This window comes from Plasmodium cynomolgi, chromosome 14, assembly GCF_000321355.1.
Source record: "Plasmodium cynomolgi strain B DNA, chromosome 14, whole genome shotgun sequence".
In the NCBI taxonomy this organism is placed as follows: Eukaryota; Apicomplexa; class Aconoidasida; order Haemosporida; family Plasmodiidae; genus Plasmodium; species Plasmodium cynomolgi.
The window spans coordinates 2,265,089-2,287,384 of record NC_020407.1 but is presented as its reverse complement, the minus strand read 5'-3'; the positions used below and the strand labels follow the sequence as shown (position 1 = coordinate 2,287,384).

At 49.1% G+C, this 22,296-nt stretch overlaps 4 protein-coding genes across 4 annotated transcripts in view; 2 read left to right on the top strand and 2 right to left on the bottom strand.

Annotated features, from left to right (window-relative positions):
• The window catches only part of PCYB_146000 (DNA polymerase alpha/epsilon subunit B), a gene marked incomplete at both ends in the record, with an annotated part of 1,550 nt that extends 1,099 nt beyond the window's left edge, over window positions 1-451 (top strand). The window contains one exon of the mRNA XM_004225070.1: window positions 10-451. Within this exon, the coding sequence (XP_004225118.1) occupies window positions 10-451 (442 nt within the window). The remainder of the gene's footprint in view (window positions 1-9) is intronic.
• A 641-nt stretch (window positions 452-1,092) lies between these two features.
• Window positions 1,093-6,993, bottom strand: PCYB_145990 (hypothetical protein; the record flags this gene model as incomplete). Its single annotated transcript, XM_004225069.1, has 3 exons — window positions 1,093-2,571; window positions 2,785-2,924; window positions 3,150-6,993. 3 exons carry the CDS (start codon window positions 6,991-6,993, stop codon window positions 1,093-1,095), a joined length of 5,463 nt encoding a protein of 1,820 aa, XP_004225117.1.
• Window positions 6,994-8,444: 1,451 nt separating this feature from the next.
• Window positions 8,445-19,493, bottom strand: PCYB_145980 (hypothetical protein; the record flags this gene model as incomplete). The annotated part of the gene is made up of 2 exons (XM_004225068.1): window positions 8,445-19,009; window positions 19,412-19,493. 2 exons carry the CDS (start codon window positions 19,491-19,493, stop codon window positions 8,445-8,447), a joined length of 10,647 nt encoding a protein of 3,548 aa, XP_004225116.1.
• Window positions 19,494-20,986: 1,493 nt separating this feature from the next.
• Window positions 20,987-22,168, top strand: PCYB_145970 (hypothetical protein; the record flags this gene model as incomplete). The annotated part of the gene is made up of 1 exon (XM_004225067.1): window positions 20,987-22,168. A coding segment is annotated over one exon (1,182 nt), but the record flags the coding sequence as incomplete, so codon positions are not given.
• Window positions 22,169-22,296: the final 128 nt, after the last annotated feature.

The following is a 22,296-nucleotide window of genomic DNA, read 5'->3' as shown; positions in this document are numbered from 1 at the left end:
TCCCCTTAGAAACTTCGAAGAGGAGCGGAACGAAGAAGACATGTTCTACGATTTTGAAAACGAAAAGGAGAAAAAAGAAATAGAGGAGTACGAAATCATTGTACGCAAAAATGACAGAAAAAAAAACTGGATTATCATGCACGATGTGTACTTGGACAATCCACACACGTTCGAGGTCCTCGATAAAATGTTCACCTTGTATGTGAATACCTATCCTGAAAATGAGTTACCTGTGGGATTCATATTTATGGGAGACTTCATAAGCCTCAAGTTCGATTACAACAAAAATTTTCACAATGTCTACATAAAGGGATTTGAGAAGCTGTCCGTTATGCTGATATCGAAGTTCAAGCTAGTCTTAGAGCAATGCTACTTGATCTTCATTCCTGGGATGAATGACCCATGTGCATGCAAGAATAGCGTGCCACAAATGCCCATCCTACCATACTATGTTAGGAAGTTCCAACAAAATATAGAATCTTTTTTCTCATCGAAGAAAAAAATCATCTTTGCTACGAACCCGTGTAGAATCCGTCACTTGAACAAAAAAATGATCTTCTTCAGACACGATATTCTAAATGACTTAATATGGAGTTCCACTATTAATGCATCTAACAATGAAAAAAATAATTTCCAAAATATTTTTCGTATCTACCATCGTAGGACAAAGTCATATATATCCAATCCCCCATGATAAACGAATTTTAAAAAGATATTCCTCTTTCCTTTTCCTCTATCCTCTTCCACATTTTATTTGTATTTCAGACAATACTTGTAATAGCTTCATTTCTTATGCTTCTGAAGATACCAATGACTCAATAATTTCCAATTCGGATATGTCCTTCACGCGCAAGAAGACTTTCACTGTCTACAACAGTTTGCAACACGAGGCTAAGCGATACGTCGTGCCGCTTTGAAGGGCAATCGGTGCGCAGTGCTGGGCAGTGCGGGGTGGTAGCGGTACGCGCCCGTTTTTTTTTCTACCACTCGGAGGGGCTTCTCCGAACAGCTAGCTCCAAGCAGCTAGATCCAAGCAGCTAGCTCCAAGCAGCTAACTTCTCCCAGCTAGATCCACACAGCTAGCTCCACACTTCAATCGTAGTGGTAAACCTTCGCGCGGGACTTGATGTAGCTCCACACCCGACTGCCCTCCACGAAGCTGCTCTGGGCCACGATTATCAGCTGACTCCTCGCCCTACTCAGCGCCACGTTTATGCGGTTCCTGTTCTCGTAGAACGCCTGGAAGGAGCGCTCTCGGCAGTCAGCTGGGTTAGCGAGGTTGGCGAGGTCAGCGGCATTGGCGGGGTTAGCGGCATTGGCGGGGTTAGCGGCATTGGCGGGCTGATCGCAGCGGCCGCTTCCTACACTTCCAACGCTTCCAACGCTTCCAACGCTTCCAACGCCGCCTACCCCGCCCAGGACGCAGGAAAACAGGATAATGTCCTTCTCAACGCCCTGGAAGGAGTCCACAGTGCTGACCTTCACATTTCGGAGACGCGCGTAATTGGGAGATGCCTTCATTTTATTCTTAATATAAAACGCCTGGTTTTTGAACAAAGAAATAATTCCTATCTGTTCAGGGTCGATGCACGACCCGACCATGTTCTCACAGATCGATAATATGATGCTCGCCTCCGCTCCGTTGGTAAAGGATGGCCCAAAGGTCACCTCTCGGGGTGTCTTTCTCAATAAAATAAAATTAACGTGAGATTCGTAACGCTTGTACATCAGCGGGATGGTCTCTGTGCACTTTGCATTTTTTATCAAACCATTGTAGAAGAGGTGACTACATATGGCGCTGATCTCAGGGTGGCATCTAAACTGCTCGTTCATAAGTATGAGGTGGTTAATGCCTCCACGGGGCGGTGCTCTCTCCGTGTGATTGCCTTCACCCTGGGGGGTTCGTGGCGAACGCTTTTCCATTTTCACATCGTCACCTTTACACGGTTGTCCGTCCCCCCCATGCAGAGCGAACATGTGATCGTACAGGTAGCTCCTGAGGGCGGAGTATTCTGCCGCGCTCATGCTTCTCACTCGGTTCACGATGCGGTCGATGGCCCGCTCGTGCGCGCCCTCCGCAAGAGCAGCACCTGCATCGTCTGCATCGTCTGCATCGTCTGCGTGATCTGCGTGATCTGCGTCGTCTGTGTCAGCTGCATCACCTGCATCACCTGCATCACCTGCAGCTTGGTCCCTCGCTGCCACCTCTCTCCCCGCCAGGTGGTGCTTTATGAACAGCTCGTTCTCGACCAGGCGCGAAAACATGCTCCTCGTCAAGTCGCTAGGACTCTTCAGGACAAAGCCCAACTGCTTCACGTCCCCAATAAGGAGAAATTTTTTTATTTCAAATTTGAGCAAAAATTGAAACAGCGTCAGCTCGTCTATCTGGGTGCACTCGTCCACGATTAGATAGTCAATATTTTTTTTTATTGCATTTAGTTTCTCAAATATTTGCAAACTTTTACATGTCCCTGCTATGACTCTCTTGTTTCTGTATTTGTTTCGGAGGACAAACTGATTCTTCTTCCTCAAAGCGTCGATAAGCGTATCCACGTCCTTTATTTTGTGCAACTTTGGTTCGGCCGGGGGGGAAACGCTCCCGCTGAGGGAGGGGGCATCGCCGGCGGAGGGGGCGCTACCAACAGGGGGGGCGCTACCAACAGGGGGGGCGCTACTAACGGTGGGGGCGCTACTAATGGTGGGGGCGCTACCAACAGTGGGAGCACTGCCAACAGTGGGGGCATCGCCGGTGGAGCGGGCAAGGCTCTGCACGTAGTCCCTCACCTCGAGGGCCTGCCTCTGGTCCTTCCAATGTATGCTAATAAAATTTGTTATTAAGAAAAAATTGATCTCGAAGAGGCTTCCAATTCTGGCGTAATCGTGAAAGTCAAAATGGAACTTCAGCTTCAGCAGGATGTTATCTACTGCGAGGTTTGTGTTACACATGAGGAGTATTTTTTTCTTGTCTTGGCTTGTCCTTCGGTGGTCTGTTTGCGTGGGTTGGCGGCTCGCCTTGCCCGAACTTCCCCCCCCGCCTCTGTCGCGTCTGTCACTTCCACCGCTTCCCCCACTGTGGCTGCTTCCCTGACCGCTCCCGCCGCTTCCCCCACTGTGGCTACTTCCCTGACCGCTCCCGCCGCTTCCCTTACCGCGCCCGCCTTTCCCCCCCTTTGCGCCGCGCTCTTCACGGGTTAGCACCTTGTGGAGGTACCATATCGCGTTGCAGATGAGGGTGCTCTTGCCCGACCCGAATATGCCATTGACGAGGATGCTGTCTCCGCGGTGGGTGGGTGGCGGCAGCTGGTCTTCGCTTCGTTCGCCGGTCGAGGATGCGGTTTCCCCCGGTTCGCACTTCTCCAGCTTCTCCCCCGTTTCGCACTTCTCCCGCTTCTCCCGCTTCATCTGCTTCTCCCCCCCCTGCTGCTCCCCCCCGCATCGGAACCAGGCCAGCACGCACTGTATGACCCACTTCTGCCTCTCGTTCAGCTGTCCGTCCTTCCTGAGCCTGTTAAGAAGGCCGCCCACGTAATCAGTCCCTACATTGTGCAGGTCGATGAGCTCGGGAGAAGATCCCCATGAAGAGGTCCTGATGCCGATCTGACGAAGCAACCCATCAAGGTGTAGTGTATCAGTTCTGTGTACATACGGAGGACGGAATAACTTACTGAAAGGGATTTTTCCTTTTCCGAAATTTTGAAGAAAAAAAAAAAGATGTTTTAAATTATCCAAATGATCCCCTAAATTGATTAAAAACAAACAAAAAGGAAAAAATTTTATTTTGTAATTTTTGAGAAAATAGTGAAATTCCTTCGATTTGACATTTTCCTCAACTTGAAAAATTTCATTCATGTAGGAAAAGGTGTTAACATTTAGGGGGTATATCTCTAGGTGGTTCTGCTTGAAGGAGTTCCATTTGGCGACAAAGAGGAGTAAGTCGTCCTCTTTCACCCAGGAGGGGGGTGCACAGGACGCGGCGGACGCGGAGGACCCGGAGGACCCGGAGGACCCAGGGGGGGTGCCTCTACTCATGACGAGTAGGTGATTCATGTGGACATACTTATTTATTTCTTCTTCTTTTATCAGTTTGTGTGTTTTTTTTTTATCTACAAGTAGGACGTCTCTTTCGGTTCTTCTGAGAAAAAATCTCTTCCCTTTGGTACCCGTCCTTGGAACGAACCAATTTGAGAATCTGCTTTGCTGTTTATTACGCCCAAACATGCTCCTCGTTTCTTCCTGCGAGCTACAAATCACTTCCACGTTTTGAATCACCAACGTGTAGTCATCCTCCGCGTTGTTGTATTTCCTCCTTTTGTTGTTTTCCCCATTTGGGTGATTAGGTTGGAGGGCACCACTACCACTAGGGAGACCCCCGCCACTTCTCGAATGAGCAGATTGGCCCTTTGTGCAACCCACCGTGGCTACCCTGCCTACCGTGGCTACCCCGCCTACCGTGGCTACCCTGCCTACCCCGCCTACCCGGCCAACCATCCTGCTGTGGCCGATGGAGGTCCCCCCCCCGACGTGGTCCCCCCTCATCTCACCCAACAAGGGTACCAAGTAATCATGGAGACAAAGTAATTTATATTGAATTTGGTAATAAATCTGAAAAAGAGTGGCATTCATAAAGGAGTGAATATATTCTGACTTGTTCAGAAAAAAATTGGGGATACTCTGGAACCCTAAATTTTGTACCCTTTTTTTCATATCCTCCTTTTCTTTCAAGATGGTGATATGTACAGGTAGGAATAAATTTTCTCTGCAGACTTGGTCCACCTGGGAGGCATTGAACCCGCTGTTCGTGCATGCAAAGCTGTTCAGGCTTTTTATTTCGTACGGGTTTGAGTGGGTGCCGTCTACGGTGGGTTCCAACTTGGGAACCTCCTCAGGGGTCATCCCGCAGTTCGTTTCGGAGCTCATCTCGCAGTGTGCCTCGGAGCTCATCTCGCAGTTCGCTTCGGAGCTCATCACGCAGTTCGCCTCGGAGCTCATCTCGCAGTTCGCTTCGGAGCTCATCTCGGGGATCATCTCACCATGCTGCTCACTTTTTGAGTCCCACTCCGCCCCCGATGTGGCTCCCTCCCCAGCTTCTTCCCCCTTCGAGTTCGACTCCGTGGAGCTCCCGCAGGGTTGCTTCTCACCGTCTATGTCACTCCCACAGGGTTGCTTCTCACCGTCTATGTCACTCCCGCAGGGTCGCTTCTCACCGCCTCTGTCACTCCCACAGGATCGCTTCTCACCGTCTGTGCCACTCCCACAGGGTCGCTTCTCACCGTCTGTGCCACTCCCGCAGGGTCGCCTCTCCACGCTGCCCCCGTCACCATCTCTGTCATGGCCGCTGTCCTCACCGCTCGGAGGCGGTCGCGCGGGGAGCCCCCTCGGCACGCGCCTGCTGAGCAAATTGAGGCCCAGAGGCAACCTTATGACATTTCGATGTGGGTTCACCAACGAAAAGTTGTTCTGACTAACTACTCTCCCTATATTGATGATCTCCTCGTATGTGTTGTGTTTTTGTCTAATCGCGGAGCAGAGGTACGCGTCGCTGCGCCCACTTGGGTTTTTGTAAAGAGGGAACTCCAGCTCGTCTCTTCGACGGCGCTCATTCGGTTGGTCGTCCTTTGGATGGTTGCCACCTGGTTGGTGATTCATGCGACTCTCCTGGGAAGAAGCTTCCCCTGGGGAGTCGGTCTCCCCTCCTTGGTCATCCCTCCGAAGTTCCTTCTTCCTACTTGGTGAAGTATCCATGTGGCTGCGCTTCGCCTCAGAAGGGCAGGTGGGCCCCTTCTCCTCTCTTACGCATTTGTTGAACAGACTTACTGCCTCTGAGTAGGGGTGCTGGTTCTCCCGTCGCTCTGCGGGCACAGAGGAGTGGACACGAGAGTTAGCATCCGAACCGGGATCCACCTCCTCATTCGTCTCTTCCTCCTCATGAGCGTTGGTATCCCCCCTTGAGTCGTCACTCTTCCTTCTCGGCACCTGATGCAACTGAGCAGGTATCCTCCCCCCATGCCTGAGGCTCCCACCTTTTGCCATGCCATTAATTCTTCTGGGCTTCATCCCAACACTCACATGTCGATTCGTAGCAGAGTGGAAGCAAAAATCGTTATACACGATGTAACTCCCAAACTGAACATACTCCTCATTTTGCATACTTTCATCCCTACTCCGTATGTGGAGTCTCCCTTGTGAGTTATTATAGAGCTCTAGGAGATCCTTCTTTTGCACGAGGAACCCATCAAACCACTTGACATTTTTTTTTTTATTGTTAAACGTGTGTATGGTTGTGTAGGTTATGCTGATTCTTTGGTGGCTGTCACTGGGATGGGGTAGATGTCGTGATGCGATTCTATGGAGTGACTTTTTTTTTTGTACCATGTTTGGGAATTCTCCTTCTGATGAGTCATCCCCAGAATGGCCCTCCTCCAAATGTTGTGTCGCCTCCCCATGTGGGTCCTCCTCCTCCTTCTCTACACCCACTTGTTGCTCAATCCGTCTTGGCATTTCAAACTTCCTATTAGCACGGACATATCTACTTGTCTTACGAGCGGGGAATGTAGTAGCCTCGTTTTGAATATCTACTGCGGGTGTCTCCCTCTGTATGAATCCTTTCGAGTTGTTCACCTCCGATTGTGCTGCCATTTTGTTTTTTTTATTTTTATTTGTGTGTACCGTTTCGTCATTTTGTGGAGTGGACAATAATAGGGTTCTCTTTTTTTTGCTGGTGTCACTTTTAATGACATTCTCTGCATAATTGCTTACGTCCACGAACTGGATCAAGTGGTTGGGTAGTTCGATCTCTTCTTCGATGTTGTGGAAGGATACCACGTTACTTAGTGAGCTCTCGATGCAACTTTTATTTTGATTCAGGAGGTTGATTTTGATGACTCCGTAGCTCGCGATAATTTCGCAGTACCCCTCCTGCCATTTTTTGCTCTTCTGTATTTTCTGGTGCGTGTACAGGCACTCGTACGTCCGCTTGACGCTGTCGGGAGTCATCACGGGGGAGTGGCAGCGGGGAGTGGCAGCGGGGAGTGGCAGCGGGGAGTGGCAGCGGGGAGCGGAATTGGGGGGCACAAGTGACGCTGTGTAGTAACCCAGTGCAGTAACCCAGTGTAGTAACGCCGGGCTATGTGTGGCTCTGCTCTGCTGCGTTGCGCCGCCGCCCTCTGTCAGTACACCCCCCTGAGGTGAAGCACTCAGTGCATGTAGTCACTTGAGCAGACGCCGCACAGATAGGAAAGTAGCTTGCGCGGGGGAAGGGAGGCTCTCTGTGGATCGTTCCCGTGGTGAGCACTTCACCCTCCCCAATTGCCGGCAAAAGGAGAAAAAACGGGCTACTCTTGCTAAACATAAAGAAAGGAGGTGCACACATGTGTGTTACGCAAGAATTGGGGCATGGACCTGCCAGCGACTTCAATCTGCTCGCGGGATTACAAAGGAAGGGGGGGATCTTGGTTGGGATTGCCCAACTAGGTTGGCATCGCTGGCGCGTGTTGTCACGAAGGGGTGGTCGTAAAGACGGTCGCGCCTCCGTTGCTTCAGTTTCCTCACGTTGCTTCACGCTGCCTCAATTTGCTTCAGTTTCCTCACGCTGCTTCAATTTGCCTATTATTTTTTTTCCCCTTTTGCCATTGCCCGCCACACATTTCTTCCCACTTGCGCACCGTAGCAACCTTTCGCGGGGCCCCAATTGGCATTTTTTTTTTCAGTCGAATGGAGGAATCCCCCTTTTCATGTATTTTATTATTTTTTATTTATTTATTTTTTTTTTTGTATGCCCCAACTTACGGTGCTAAGCGTATGAAAGCTAGCCAGGGACAGAAATATGGTAACACAACTTGGCGCGTCATTTGGCCTTGTTCTCCGCGCAGCTGCCAATTGCATCCAGTAACCCTGTTCCCCACAGTGTACCAAAATGGAAGGAAGAGCTGCTATTCATTCGAATGGAACAAAACGAGAGTGATGTTTTTTCCTCTTCTGGAATGGCCTCCGAGAGGGAAACGTTCACGAGTTATCATTTCACCAGATTGACCATTCCGATACGTCAATACGAAACGTCTTTCATGTAGCACATTTGTCATTCAAAAAAATATGAACAGGTCAGGCGATAACAATACACACACGTATGCACGGTGGAAAAAAAAAAAAAAAAAAAAAAAAAGGAACAACTTTGATGTATGACCATGTCGGATTATTAAAGCATTTTTCTGCAGCGTATCACACGCGACGGGTGGGAGTGGCGCAGGGGTGCCCTCTTCCCTCTGAAGCGGGAAAGGAAAGGAAAGGAAAGGAAAAAAAAAATAAAATAAAATAAAACAAAACAATACAAAAAAACAAAACAAAAAAACAAAAGAATGGAAAAGAAAAAGAAAAAGTTACGGATGGCCTTCCCCCGTCTGCGTCACACCGACAGGCCTGTCAACCGAAGCACCCATTTCAAGGTGTGCTCACTTGCCCTCCCCTGCCGGCGCGTCCTTCGAGTTCATCTCGTTGGAGTCCATGTGTACGGGTGGCACGGAGTTGTTCGCAACGGTTAGGCCGCCCCCGCTATGGTGATTTGCCTCCCCCCCGCCATGGTGATTTGCTTCCCCTCCGCCATGGTGGCTTCCCACCCCACCGCTATGCTGACTTCCTACCCCCCCGCTGTGGTGACTTCCTACCCCACCGCTGTGGAGACCTCCTACCCCGCCGCTATGCTGACTTCCCACCCCGGCCATGCTGAGGCTCTCCCACGTGTTATTCAAACTTTTGTTCTTGTAAAAGTGCTCGATGAGAATATTATTGTAATTCTGTAGGTTTTCATCGGACCTGACTTTATTAACGATGTCGAGAAGCATGTTATCCACGATGACACAGAGGTAGGCACTGACCGACGTGGGGGTGTTATACAGCTTGCAGTTGCTCACGATCAGATTCACGTCGTCAAAAAATACATTTAAACTGTTGTACTTCCTTTTTTTACACCGAAAAATTATTTTGTTTATGTACATGGGTTTTTTAATAATTGTGTAGTACATGGGGGCGTAACTTTCGTTCACTTCGTTGAGGAAGGCTTTGTAGTTCATCACTTCTGCAATGCTTGACATGATGGACATGAGAAGCTCATTAAACCTTTCGATGACTTCCTTTATATTATTGTATGTGTTTCCTTTTTTCATTTTTTTTCTTGCGCTTTCTGTACCATTTTTTTCATTCGATCCGATCGCAAGGTTTGCACTGCCGTCTGATAATATGCTCGTGCTTCTTCTGACTCCCTTTTCGGCTGTGTGAGTCATGCTGGGAGTGAGGTGTTGCTCGTGCTGGTCTTTCGACTGCTCTGTGAGGTCTCCCCTTTCGGCTCTCCTGTCGCTTCCCTTTTCTAGTTCTTCCCTTCCTCTCCTCCTTTTTTTACCCGTTCGATGTGCATCCTCCCCTTCATCCTTCAACGAAAGCGTCAACGAGCTGTTGCTCTTGGTCAACTGGCTCCGCAGTTGCTTTCTCTTGCGCGCTTCGTTGATCTCTCTCATCTCGGCATATTCCGCAGCTTCATCATACGCAGCAGCTTCTTCCTCTGCTGCAGCCTCTTCCTCTGCTGCGGCCTCTTCCTCTGCCGCAGCCTCTTCCTCCGCTGCGGCTTCTTCCGCCTCGTCCCATTCGTCCGTTTCTCCCTCCACTTCTCCAGCGGTCTCCTCCCCCATTTGGTCTTCCTCATTGGTAACGTCGCTGGAGAATCCCCTCCTGGAGTTTTGCATTTTCCCATTCAACGCAGCAGCAGTGACAGTTCTTCGTCTCCTCCTCTTTCCCCTTTTTTGCAAAGCCACCTGGGCAGCCTGATCAATCGACAAAGGATACAACCCCCTACGTCTCGATGCTGCCATAGAAACAGATGTATGCATCGATTTGTGCATCTTTATATTGACAGAATAATTTGTATTGACGTACTTTCTCCCCAAGCGTTTCCCCACGCTGGTGTTCGCATCAACATAGAACTCTCCCCTTTTTCGTTTCTTCCTTTCCTTTCCTTTATTGTTACTCTCATTCATTAGTTTGCTCCTTCTCTTTTTCTTCTTCTCCAGTTTTAGGTCATTTTTATTTGTTTGTTTTTTTCCCGAGTGCCATGTTTTTAATTCCTCTCCGATAGTGGGGAAGATACGAAGGATATTCTTGAAGGTGGGTGCAGCATATATGGAAGCTGTTGTCATCCCTCCTCCTTCTCCTTCGAGTTCCATTCCTCGCCTACGTCTCCTATGCCTTCTTTTCTTGACTTTGTTGGAGAATGGATTGTCCTTTCCGAGACTTCCATCTACATCATCGTCACCATGTAGATGAGGACCCCTATTCCCGGGTGCATTGTCCCTCTGAGTGACCTTATCTCTCATGGTTCCTTCCTCTCCCATGGTATGTTCATTCATATAATTTGCATGCACCAGAGTAAAGTATTTTTTGACCACAGATCTAAAGCTTTTCCACCGCAAAAAAGTGTTGATATTTTTTTCTCCATATATGTATAGAGTATGGACCCTCTCGACTTTGGCTTTTTCATCCAGGAGCAGATTTTCCATCTCCTTCACGGGGTGTTTCAACATGGCTTGGTCTCTCTTATCTCCTCGTCTACCACTGTCTAATGACTCTTTTGTCTTTCCCGGATGAGGAAACGTATGCAAAGGGTTACCTGCCTGGTTTAGGGTACCCTCTCCCCCTTTGTGGTTTTCATCCCATCCTCCTTTGGCTTGTTCAAACCTCTGAAATTGTGAACTGCCGTGGCCACTAACTCCATCGTTGTGGTCACTCCTGCCTACATACACCCTCGTCCATTTGAGACAGTGCACCATTTTATAATTATTTTTGTCATCCTCGAGATTGTCTCTCTTCGTTTGTATTTCCCTTATCACTTCCAAATGCTTCTTCTCTTCCTCCTCATCCGATTGTTCATCGTCCCATCCGCGGCCTCCCCGCTTGTGCTTACCCCCAACGTGGGGGCTCCCATCCTTCTGTTTGGTCTTCCCTAGTGGGGTTGCCTCCCCAACAAGGGGGGAACTCTCGTCTGAGCTGGAATCTGATGAACTATCAGTCGTGTCTGACGATGAGGAGGAGGAGAAGAACAAGGAGGCATACTCCTCGGCGTCACTGGAAGGGGATTGAAAAAAGCTCCTCAATAATTTAATTCGATTCTTCTCATCCCGCTTCCTCTTACTATGTATGTACAGCTTTGTGTAGTCTTCGTTTGGGTATCGATTCTCCACTTGGCTCAGCCACTTGGAGTCGCTTACCAAAGGGTTGTTGTTACGACACCCATGCGGGGAGCCATTGAAGGAAGAACCACCCAGGTGATCCCTGTCTGTCATCCCTCTCCTCTCACTCAGATACAACATGTTATTGTTCATCTTCAAATGAACAGGTACATGCAAATACTTGAACTGTTCCATTATGAGTTTTTTCACCATGCAGGTGTAGATAATTTTATTTTGAGAATTTACTCTCCCGTTTCGGATACATGTCTTCAGCTTACTTATTTGATCACTTCGACTCATTCTCCTCAGATCGGCCATGTTAAATCCGATTGAGAGAAGCGTCTTTGCTATATCTCTCGAGGTTAGGTGTTCCACTATTCGGGTGTTGCTCAACGTGCTGTCACTTCTGGTGTTTTTTTTCTCCATTTCTTCGCTCGTTGTAGGTACTTTACTGGGCATCAGCCTTTTTCTTCTACGTGCTAGTTGGTTTGTTCCGCCGCCATCGGGTGGGTGCCCCTCACGGCGGGCGCGCCGCCGTTTAGCAAAGTGGGGCTTATCGTCCTGTTCGTCCCCTGCGTCGTCTTCGCCCGCTTCGTCGTCTTCGTCCCCTGCGCCGTCTTCTTCCTCTTCGCCCTCTTCTTCCTCTTCGCCCTCTTCTTCCTCTTCACCCTCTTCACCCTCTATGTCATCACCCGTGTGGCCCTCCTCTCCCTCCGCTTCTTCTTCGTACCTCCCTGCTCGATGTGCACCCTGAGCCCCCCCTCCAAACCTCTGCCTACCGACTGCCTCATCCCGATCTACAGCCAACCTCTTCTTGGTGTGGAAGTAGCTAAAGTTGTATTTTCCCTTCCCGTGAAACACATAGCCTTTACTATTCCCAGCATACATATGGGTAGTACCCTTTTTTTCAATCCGTTTGTCCATCCTCTTTCCGTCCGGTCTGTCCATCCTCTTTCCGTCCGGTCTGTCCATCCTCCTTCCGTCCTGTCTGTCCATCCTCCTTCCGTCCTGCCTGTCCATCCTCCTTCCGTCCTGCCTGTCCATCCTGAACATTTCCCTCCTGTGCACACTGCCATTTCGTGTGTACAGCTTGGCCTTCCCTCTCCAGTTGGAGGAGGCAGACTTGTCGTTCCTCCTCGGATCGTTCGTCTGCTGGGGGCCGCCTTTCTCATCTGATTTTTCTTCAATTTGCGAGAGGGCCTCGTTACACACGACGTGATTAAACAGGTACGCTGCGTATGAATAATTCTTCCTCGTTTTTTTTTTATTTGCCCCCGAGTCGGCTCTCTTATTATCGTTCGTTTCTTTTTCTGTTTCCTGGTCATCGTTGTTGCTGTCTTCATCGGGCGCTCTCCTTCTTCCCGCACCTCTGCGCCGTCGCCTCGTCCGCTTCTGCGGCTGTTGCCCCTCATCATCATCGTCGTCGTCCACCTCCCGATGTGCGCCTTCCACAGTGGAGTCCTCCGACTGATCCTCCCTTCTGCTCGACTGGGTCTTTTTCTTGCCCCTCGTTTGGTCTCCATATGGGTCCCCTTCACTTGAGACGTCTTCTTCCCTGGTGGGTTCATCCTCTCCTTCTTCTCCTTCTTCTTCTGCTTCTTCTTCTCTTTCTTCTTCTCCTTCTCCTTCTTCTTCTTCTTCTTCTTCTTCTTCCTCCTCCTCCTCCTCCTCTTCCTGTTCGTCCGACGTGAACGGGTGATCCTCCAAGGGTCTGTCTCTCTTTCTGCCCCTCCTCCTCTTCCTCTTCATTTTGGCCTCCATTTTGGCCTCCATTTTGGCCTTCATTTTGGTCTTCATTATGGCCTTCATTTTGGCCTTCATTTTATTTTTATTTTTTTCTTTCTTCTTCATTTTCATTTCGAGTCTTTTCCTTCTCCTTCTTTGCCTTCGTCGTCCTCCTTCGACTCTCCCTCCTTCGACTCTCCCTCCTACGACGCTTCCCCCTACGACGCTTCCCCCTACGACGCTTCCCCCTACGACTCTTCCACCTCTTCTTCTTCTTCCTCCTTCTCCTTCTCCTCCTCCTCCTCCTCCCCCTCCCTCTGCTCCCGCGACACCGTCGTCTCCCTGCTTGGACACCTGCGATGGTGCACAGCTGAAATCTTTTAGGATATTCCAAGGGGAACAAGAAATAAGGTACTTGATATAGAGCAAATAATTCAGCATATGTCTATCATAAAAATGGGATCCTACATAGCTGTAATTCTTTATTACTCTAATTTGAATCTGTTTCTTTTTTAATTGGAAACTGATTGTCTTTGCTTCCTTCTTATAACAGTACCTTTTGTATGTCATTTTCATTTTTTTTTTCATATTCTCTATATTATGTTTCGCTCTCTGTCTTTCTATTTTGAGAATGCAAATAAGTTTGTCGAGTTTATTTTCCTCTTGTGTCATTTTATTAAAATTAATTCCTTCGTACTTGAGTAACTGTAGGTAGTGGTATGTACACTCAATTGTGCATACATTTTTTAGCTTGAAAATATTTTTGTTTTGTTCTTCATTTAGGTAGTTATTACTTAAGAGGGCACTAAAATCGAGGGACTTAACAACAGCGTTCATGTCCTTTTCGTTAATAAAGCTACTTAATTTTACCTTTAACAATTCTTTAATTTTTTTTGTATCCTTTATTTTGTATTTTTGGATTAACTTTATGAGCCAGCTTCGAACATAGTTCCTCTTTTCCGTAATGTACTTTTTAAACGACGGGTTCGTCATGTCTACTTGCAAGTCGAGGAAGCCCACGTTGTAAAACACACAGTTGTGGGGCGGTGGGGAGGCGGAGTAGTCTCCCTGGTTGGCATCGTCTCGGAGCACCGCTTCGCCTGCGTTGTGGAGAGCATCTCCATGTGCCGCTCCTTCCTCTTCACCCTCCTCCCCTACGGGCGGGCGCCCCGGAATCCCTTCTTCGGCCCCCCCCCAGCCGCTGTAACCATCACCAGCGCATCTGCTTATGGGGGGCACCTCCCCCGGGGTCGCCTCTCTCTTCTCCTTCGCGACCGCCTTGTACAAGTTGCGATCCACATGGAGTGGCTTCAAAAAAACTCTGCTTCGAGAACCTGCACACGTGTTCCTTATGAGGAGGAAGTCCGTGTCGTAAAAGAGGTTTCCCTGGATAAGGTTCTGCGCGGAGTTGCCTACGCCCGTTTCGTTTGGCGGTGGTAGGGTACCCCTGTTGGCGGTAAGACCGTTGTCCACGCGGTTAGGCACTTCGCCAGGCACTTCGCTAGGCACTTCCCCCGCCACTCCGCCAGCCTCTTCTCCCGCCTCTTCTCCCGCCTCCTCTCCCGCCCCCTCTGGCAGGCCTGCCGCTCCTCCCGCGCGGTACACGGGCGGTGTGAATAGGAACGCCTTGAATAGCTCATTCTCGAGGAAACTGAGCTTCTGACTCGCCTTCTTCGTCCGAACGGTGACGCCAAAGTAGCTTATGGGTTGGTTCACGACGTTGATCTCCCCGAAGGGTTCCATGTCTCTCTTCATTTTTCTCTTAAACTCAAAAGAATACAATTTTTTTTCATTCCTACACATAAAGTAGTGTTTCAGTTTACTGTTCATGCCAATTTTGGGAAGTACCATCGGATCTTTCTCAATATATTCAAGAATCACAACGGGACTGTCATCACACAGATGTAAGCATGAGGTGTCATAAAAGAAAAAGGCCGGGTTTTCCTTTTTCATTTCTTCATTATAGTTAAGCATAGGTAATTTTTCGCAACTGTTTTGTACTTCCCATCTATCCATTTTGTAGGTACTACTGAGTTTGAAATCCGGATCCTGAAGTATGTTCGCAAGGAGGTCTAGTTGTTGCTCTGCGTGGCTTCGACTCCTTGGCGGGAGTATGCTCTTCGTGTTCAGCTTCAGCGTCAGCTTGGCGCCGGTCTGGCGCCCGGCCACCTCAACCGCGGGGGCCACCACTTCAACCGCGCCGGCCACTTCAACCGCGGGGGTTACTTCTACCCCGGGGGCCACTTCTACCGCGCGGGGCACTTCTACCCCGGGGGTCACTTCCTCCGCCGATTCCCTACTTGGTGAGTCAAAAAAGGCGTCTCCTAGAACGCCTCCCCTGCGTATGGCCGCCCTGAGGAAGTTCCACCTGAGCGCGCCCAGCTTCACCCCCTCCGGTTGTTCCAGCTGATTCGGTTGGAACAACTTCCCCGGCTGCTGCAACTGCCCCGACTGCCCCAACTGCTCCAACTGCTCGTCCTCCCTAGGGTCGACAAAGGAGTGTCTCCCGATGGATGTCCTAAAATCCAATTTGTGGAAGCGAGAAAAAGCGATCACCCCCTTCTTGTTCGATAACTCGTAATTATAAAAATAGGCATTGGCCATACGTGTGTGTACATACACAGTGCTGAGGGAGACCCGCTGACTCTCTATTTCGTGGGGGTTCCTCTTCCTGTAACAGCTGTCTAGCTTCAGATTAGTGAAAAAAAAAATGTTTTTACTTTTACTCAAAATGGTTTCTATGCACTCAAGTCTGCGTTCCTTATTTTGGATGAAGATGTTGGTCTGTTCACTTAAATTAGTTGGTGGATGTGTTGTGGTGAAGGTGGTCAGTCCGAAGGGGGCATCCAGCGAGTCAATCGTCTGCCTCTTCTGCACAAGGGGGTACAACGCACCACCAATGTGATTAAGAGAGACGGACGTAATATTCTGCCCCTCCGAGGTATCATTCGCGGGAGTCTCCAAAAGGGAGAAGTCGTACTGCTGATTGAACACGTGCTTAAACTCATCAGGTGAACAAATGAGTGAGCTGAGCAACATATCCGACGTAGGGGGTTTCCTCAGAAAATAATTTTTCAAAAGATATGCAATTTGTTCGTTCCTTTGTATTTGGCTAGCTAGCTTTTTATTTATTTCTTGTAAGATGCAGTTTTTTTCTCTTCCTTCCAAGTGCTTCCTCTTCGAAAGCAAGTGATCCCATACGCTGGTGAAATTGTCAAGGCAGATGTGGGGCCCAGGAGAGGGAGCAGCTAGGGGAGCAGCTAGAGGGGAAGCTACAGGACCAGCTAGAGGGGCAGCTACAGGACCAGCTAGAGGACCTGCCTCAGCACCTGCGCAGTTCCAACCAAACGGGTGTCTCCCCATGTGCAGGTAAAACATTTCGTTCGTCTTCCTCATGAAGGAGGTGTACCCATGGTCGTTGCTGTGGTTTCGTTTGTAGAGTTGCATCATCATGCCTTCTCTGTGAGTGCCATTTGGCAGCATTGCCGAGGGGTACCCACTGCTCTCTTGGTTGGTAGGTCCCGTCACTCCCCTTATGATGAAGTCACGTTGGATGTCGAATTCGAATTCCTTTCCCTTTCTATAAATGGACCGTTCGACATGTGTAGCTAGACCTGTACCGTGACGAAGTGTTGTCCCCCCCCACTTGGACATTTCCTCACGACCCCCTTCATGGATTCTAAAAACTTCGTCGATAATCTGCTCATCATATATTAACTCACTCTCCATTCGTCTATCCTTAAAAACGTAATCCGTGTAGTCTTTACAACTCAGGGGGGACAAGACATTCACGTGGCTATATTTGTACATGTTGGCGTAATTTTCAAGCATGTAGAGGTAGGCGTTCTTCGTGATGTCTGCACCGAAGAGGTGCAGCTCCTCGTCACCCGGCTGATACGACTGGTGCGGCCGATTCGGCTGATACGACTGGTGCGCCTGACACGACTGATTAAAATAATCGCGGTATATATTTTTAAAAAAGTCGTAACTCTCCCCTTTCGATTTGTTTTTCCAAGAAGAGACGTTCTGCTGCACCCCTGCGTAGTTCATTCCATTCACTCCACCCGCTAGATGCTCATATGGGTACATCATCACGTTGTACGTGACGTTTTCTCTTTCCTTGGTTAGTCCCAGGTCCTTGATAAAGTCTTGTTCCACGTTCATGTGCAGGGGGGCGTCTTCCTCTCCGTCCTGCTGCCCCTGCCTCGATGGGGCCTGCCACGATGAAGCTTGCCACGATGCGGCCTCATCATGCTTCTCCGTTTCGTCGTCTTCCTCCCCATGGTCCACTCCGTCCAGCTCGCGCAATAGCGAGTCCTCCTCCCCATGCTCCACTCCGTCCAGCTCGCGCAATAGCCAGTCCTCCTCCCCATGCTCCACTCCGTCCAGCTCGCGTAACAGCGAGTCCTCCTCCCTTTCTGCATCCGCCCCGATTTCCTCCGCCTCTATGTCGTCAAACAGGTCGCTTACTTTTGCAGCACTCCCCGAGTCGCAATCGTGGTGATTCAACTTTGACTCTGCGCCCTCCCCTGGTGACGCATCCCCTTGAAGCTCTCCAATCAGATCATCCCCTTGAAGCTCTCCCGTCAATCCACCCTCTTCAAACTCTTCCGCCAATCCACCCTCTTCAAACTCTTCCGCCAATCCACCCTCTTCAAACTCTTCCGCCAATCCACCCTCTTCAAACTCTTCCGCCAATCCACCCTCTTCAAACTCTTCCGCCAATCCATCCCCTTCAAACTCCCCTATCAGACCATCCCCTTCAAATTCCACCTCTCCCCCTCCTGGGGCTTCGCTCCCCACCACCATCTCCTCCGCCAACAAACTCATCAAGCTGTCCGCATCTTGCCCTCCGTCAAGCGCCTCCTTCACTTCCACGTCTTCGAACTCGCAGTCGATGTCGTAGCCCTCTCCCGCTTCCTCACCCTGATCTGCGTCTTCACCCCGATTCGCTTCTTCACCCTGATCTGCGTCTTCACCCCGATCCGCTTCTTCACCCTGGTCTGCATCTCCCCCTTTTGTATCGTCGTTTTCCCCCAAGCAGAGATCGGACAGGAAGCTATCCTCCTCGTTCGCATCGCCCTCCACATTGGGGGGCCTACTTCCCTGTTCATTTTCAAACTCGTCATCCCCTTCGCCAAAGGAGAACTCTCTGTCAATGTCCACCTCGACCGGGTCGACCGGGTCGATCGGGTAGATCGCGTCGGTCTGGTCGGTCTGGTCGATCTGGTCGATCCGCTCATTTGTGTTCTTTCCTCCCGGGGTGGGTTCTTTCCAACCGTGGGAAGGAGTTACTTTACTCGGCCCCCCGAGGCCATCCGGCAGGTCTATGTCTTCCATTTGCACCTCCGCAAAGCGATCACCTCTCCGTTCATGCGAGTCCTCCAGGAGGGGGTCCCCGATGGGGCTCTCCCCTGTGATGCTCCCCTGGTTGGGTTCCCCCTGGTCGAGTTTCCCATTTCGGTGGGGCGGACTACCCTCTCGCGCTTCTTCCTCCTCCACCTCTACACTGTTGAGACTCTTCACCTGCGCTCTATTTCCACAGTTCACATGACTCCCTTGCGTGGTCCGCCGAGAGTCCACCTTCCTCCCCTGCTTGACTCTGCATAACTTATTCATTTCCCCATTATTGTAAAAACAAAATTTTTTATTTTTTACATAACTTAATTTTCTCTCATCAAATATGTCCTCGATTTCGATGAAATCCGTGTGGTGTATTTTTACTTGCTTGTTCAGTAACTGATCATTGCAACACTGGAGGATGTAGTTCGAAGAGTCGTCGTCCTTCCATTCGAGGCTTAAGATATTTTCCAATGGGTCTTCCTTTTCACCGTTTCGATGATCCACTCGATGATGTCTAAACGGAGAGTGAATTTCTCTCCTACTTTGCTCTCCATTCATCATATCACCATTGTGTCGGTCTCCCTTGGACGCCTTCTTTAATTTTACCTCTTTGCAAAAATGAATTAGTTCATTCCTCCTTCGGCCTCTATCTATGTTGTGATACTTGATAAGGTTGTACAGGTCGTAATACGTTTGAATGCTTTGTTGCTCCGTTTCTGCATTTTCTTTTTTGTCTTTGCGAGTGGGACATCCGTGTGGTGGGCGGCACCTATCTGAAGTGGGACACCTGTGTGGAGGGGGATACCCGTGTGGAGGGCGGCACCTATCCGGAGTGGGGCACCTGTGTGTGTCGCTGTCTTCTCCATTAGGGTGTGTGTGCAAAGGTGAAGTGCCATCGTGATGGGGGGCTGGCACAGTGCTTCCCCCCTCTGCTCCTTTATCTGCTCCTTTTTCTTCCCTGCCTGCAACGCATTCCCCCCCAGCGCTCAACACACTCAATAGCAAACGTTCCTGATTCATCTCCTCCGCCCGATCAATGCCCTTCCTTTGATTGACACATGTTCCCCTGTACGTATAGCATTTTTCATTATGCCTCTTCCGAGCGGATTGGCTTCTTCCCCAGGGGTGTCTCTCACTACTGTCTCTCCCTCGTTCTTCTTCCTTCTTGTGGTGAAGTCTGTCCCCCCCCTTTGGGTAACTAACCATATTCTTCATCATTTTTCAATTTTACAATTTTGGCATGTGGGTGAGGCGAAATGGTTGGACGCTTCCCACCACGCACACGCTGCTCCAAACGGGGGAGGGCGTTGGGAAGGTAAAACAAAACATACACGTAAATAATATTAGCAAGCGTTTGGAGGGCGTTTCCTCTCCGCGTTTTCTGGAGATCAATCAGCTAAGCTGGACGCCCTATTTACTCTGCATTGTGTATGTATGTCCCCCAACTCCTCCAAAAAAGGATAGCAGTCCACTAGCGGCCCAGTTTTTATTATGCCTTGTTGCCGCCCCTGAGTGGGAACTCTTCCGTTGGGAATAAAACAAAAAAAAAAAAAAAAAAGGAAAAGAATCCACAAATGGGAACGTACAATTATGAGCAACTGTTCGATGGCATTCTCAGCAGTTGCGCGATTACATGTGGGAAAAAAAAAAAAAAAAAAAAAAAAAATATATATATAATGGAATAAAAAAAATAAAACAATCCCGTAAGGCGACTAAATCGGTTTAAGTGGGGGCCACAAAAAAGTGCAAACAAACAGGAATATGTGAGTCAAACGAGTGACCAACGCGCAGACCTCCCTTCTGACTTAACACCGTTGGAAGGAGCTTCATCCGTGCTTACTCCCCGGGGAGTGCCCACGTACACTGCGTAAGTAGTATCCATATGTTGCTGCACCTCAAGGGGGGGTTTCACCTCCGGGGAAAATGCCACCTCCGCCACTTAAACTAAACGTGGGGGCCTCCTTTTAAACGTCGCGTTCTCCAATTAAGTGCCTCCGCTGCTTTAAATAAGCTTTCTTTTTTTTTTTTTGGTGAGAACCCCCCCAAATGAATAGTACCCCTGTGTCAAAGTAACAACCCACCACGCTGCATCTCTCGTGCGGCATTCCCCTCTTGTAGATTCGTTGCCCCACCCCTCTCCGGCAAAGAACTGACCAATGGAGACGTCTGTCCCATCCCTACCGAGTGACACATGAACAGATGCGTAACATCGAATAAACTCAAATAGATAAAGAGCATAATAGCATGTTTGTCATATGCCCCCCGCACCAGGGCATATATTATATGCCTTTGTATGTTGACTCTTTGTGGACTGCACTCCGAACGGGTGCCGCCTCCCTGCTGTTCGGCTTGGAGGGTAAACAGGCGGAGGAAAAGCCGCACAGGGGCTGCATTATGTTGAAGGCGCCCAGTTGAGAGATCCCCCCTTTCGAGCTCCCCTCGCCGCAGAGGAGCAACGATAACAATTCCAACGGGGGGGGGCCAACCCAGAACGGTAGGATATATCTCTCCTGTTTTCCCACCACGCGAGAAATTAAAAAGAAAAAAGAGTGAACCCCATCCCCCCGATGAGGAAGATGCCACCGCTGAGGAAGATGCCACCGCTGAGGGAGATCCCACCGATGAGGAAGATCCCACCGATGATGAAGATCCCCCCGATGAGGAAGATCCCACCGCTGAGGGAGATCCCACCGCTGATGAAGATCCCACCGATGAGGAAGATCCCCCCGCTGAGCAGATCCCTCGCACACAACCTCCTCAGGAGTGTGCTTAAGCAGAGGCTGCAGAGAAAAAAGTACCTGTTTGTTTCCATCCAAGAGTTCAGCCACAACAATGTGATGGAAAAAATCGCCTGCACAGGTCAGGCAAAAACAGACACATCAACAAAAGAGTTGCTCGAAATTTTACAAAATGATGAACTCCCCACAGTCATTATGGATAAAATGGGTACCTTCACCCGTCTGAAGGAGAAACAAAATTTATTGTATGAAAGGATCCTCTTTAAACCAACGAGCTTTTCCACCTTGTCTCATTTTATGCAGATGATGAAAAAGGGAAATTTGCTCACCGAATTTGATATGTACTTTTTTGAAGAAGATTTTCACAAAATGAAATTAAATAGGGGACAAAATAAAAAGGAGCTTTTTATAGACATCAGGGGAGTTGATCGAGAGAAGCACAGCTCCTTGGGGATGTCCACTCAGCATGGGTCAGTTAAAACGAGCTGCACAACAACCCAATTGCTAAAACAGTACAATGTGGAACCGCTATACTATTATAACATCCAAAGGTACGAGCCGAACGAAGACCCTTCGTCCTTCCTCATCGATAAAAGAAGGTTAACAAAGGAGGAGTACACCTATCAGTATGTCTCCACTATATTGCCTTACATATGCTTCACGCTGATGTTGTTCTTCCCGCACGTCCTCATATGTTTATACATTCCACATGTGAAGGAGAAAAATGAGAAGCACAGAAAAATGTGCAAATTATTTCAAGTTAAGCAACACGTACACATGTATAAGGATATCAGACCGGAGCATCTTCAGAATATAATTGACAATAACATGAAGACACTCGTGTTTTTTTACAACAAGGATATTTTTATGAACATGCATGTGAAATCATTAATGATAGATTTATCCAAAATTTTAAAAAAAAATTCTGTTCCTGTTAATGTGGTCGGTGTGGATACAGCTAAGCATAGCATTCGTTACGGTGTATCCACAGATTTTGAGGAGGTTCTTTTTCCTGCCATTTATTTCATTTGTCCTTACCACTATGACAATGATAGTGGCGTTTTTCGGATTGAAGGCCCGCTAACTTTGGAGAGTATCTGCGCGCAGATCTCGCACTTCGTGCACGTTCCGCGCAACGCCTTCGGCCAGATGCGGGTAGGCGCACCCACTAGGTCGCGATATCGCGATAACGCAATACCGTTTTGCCGCGTTACCCCTTCACCGCGTTACCACGTTACCCCTTTACCGCTTCCCCCCTTTACCGCTTCACCCCTTTACCGCTT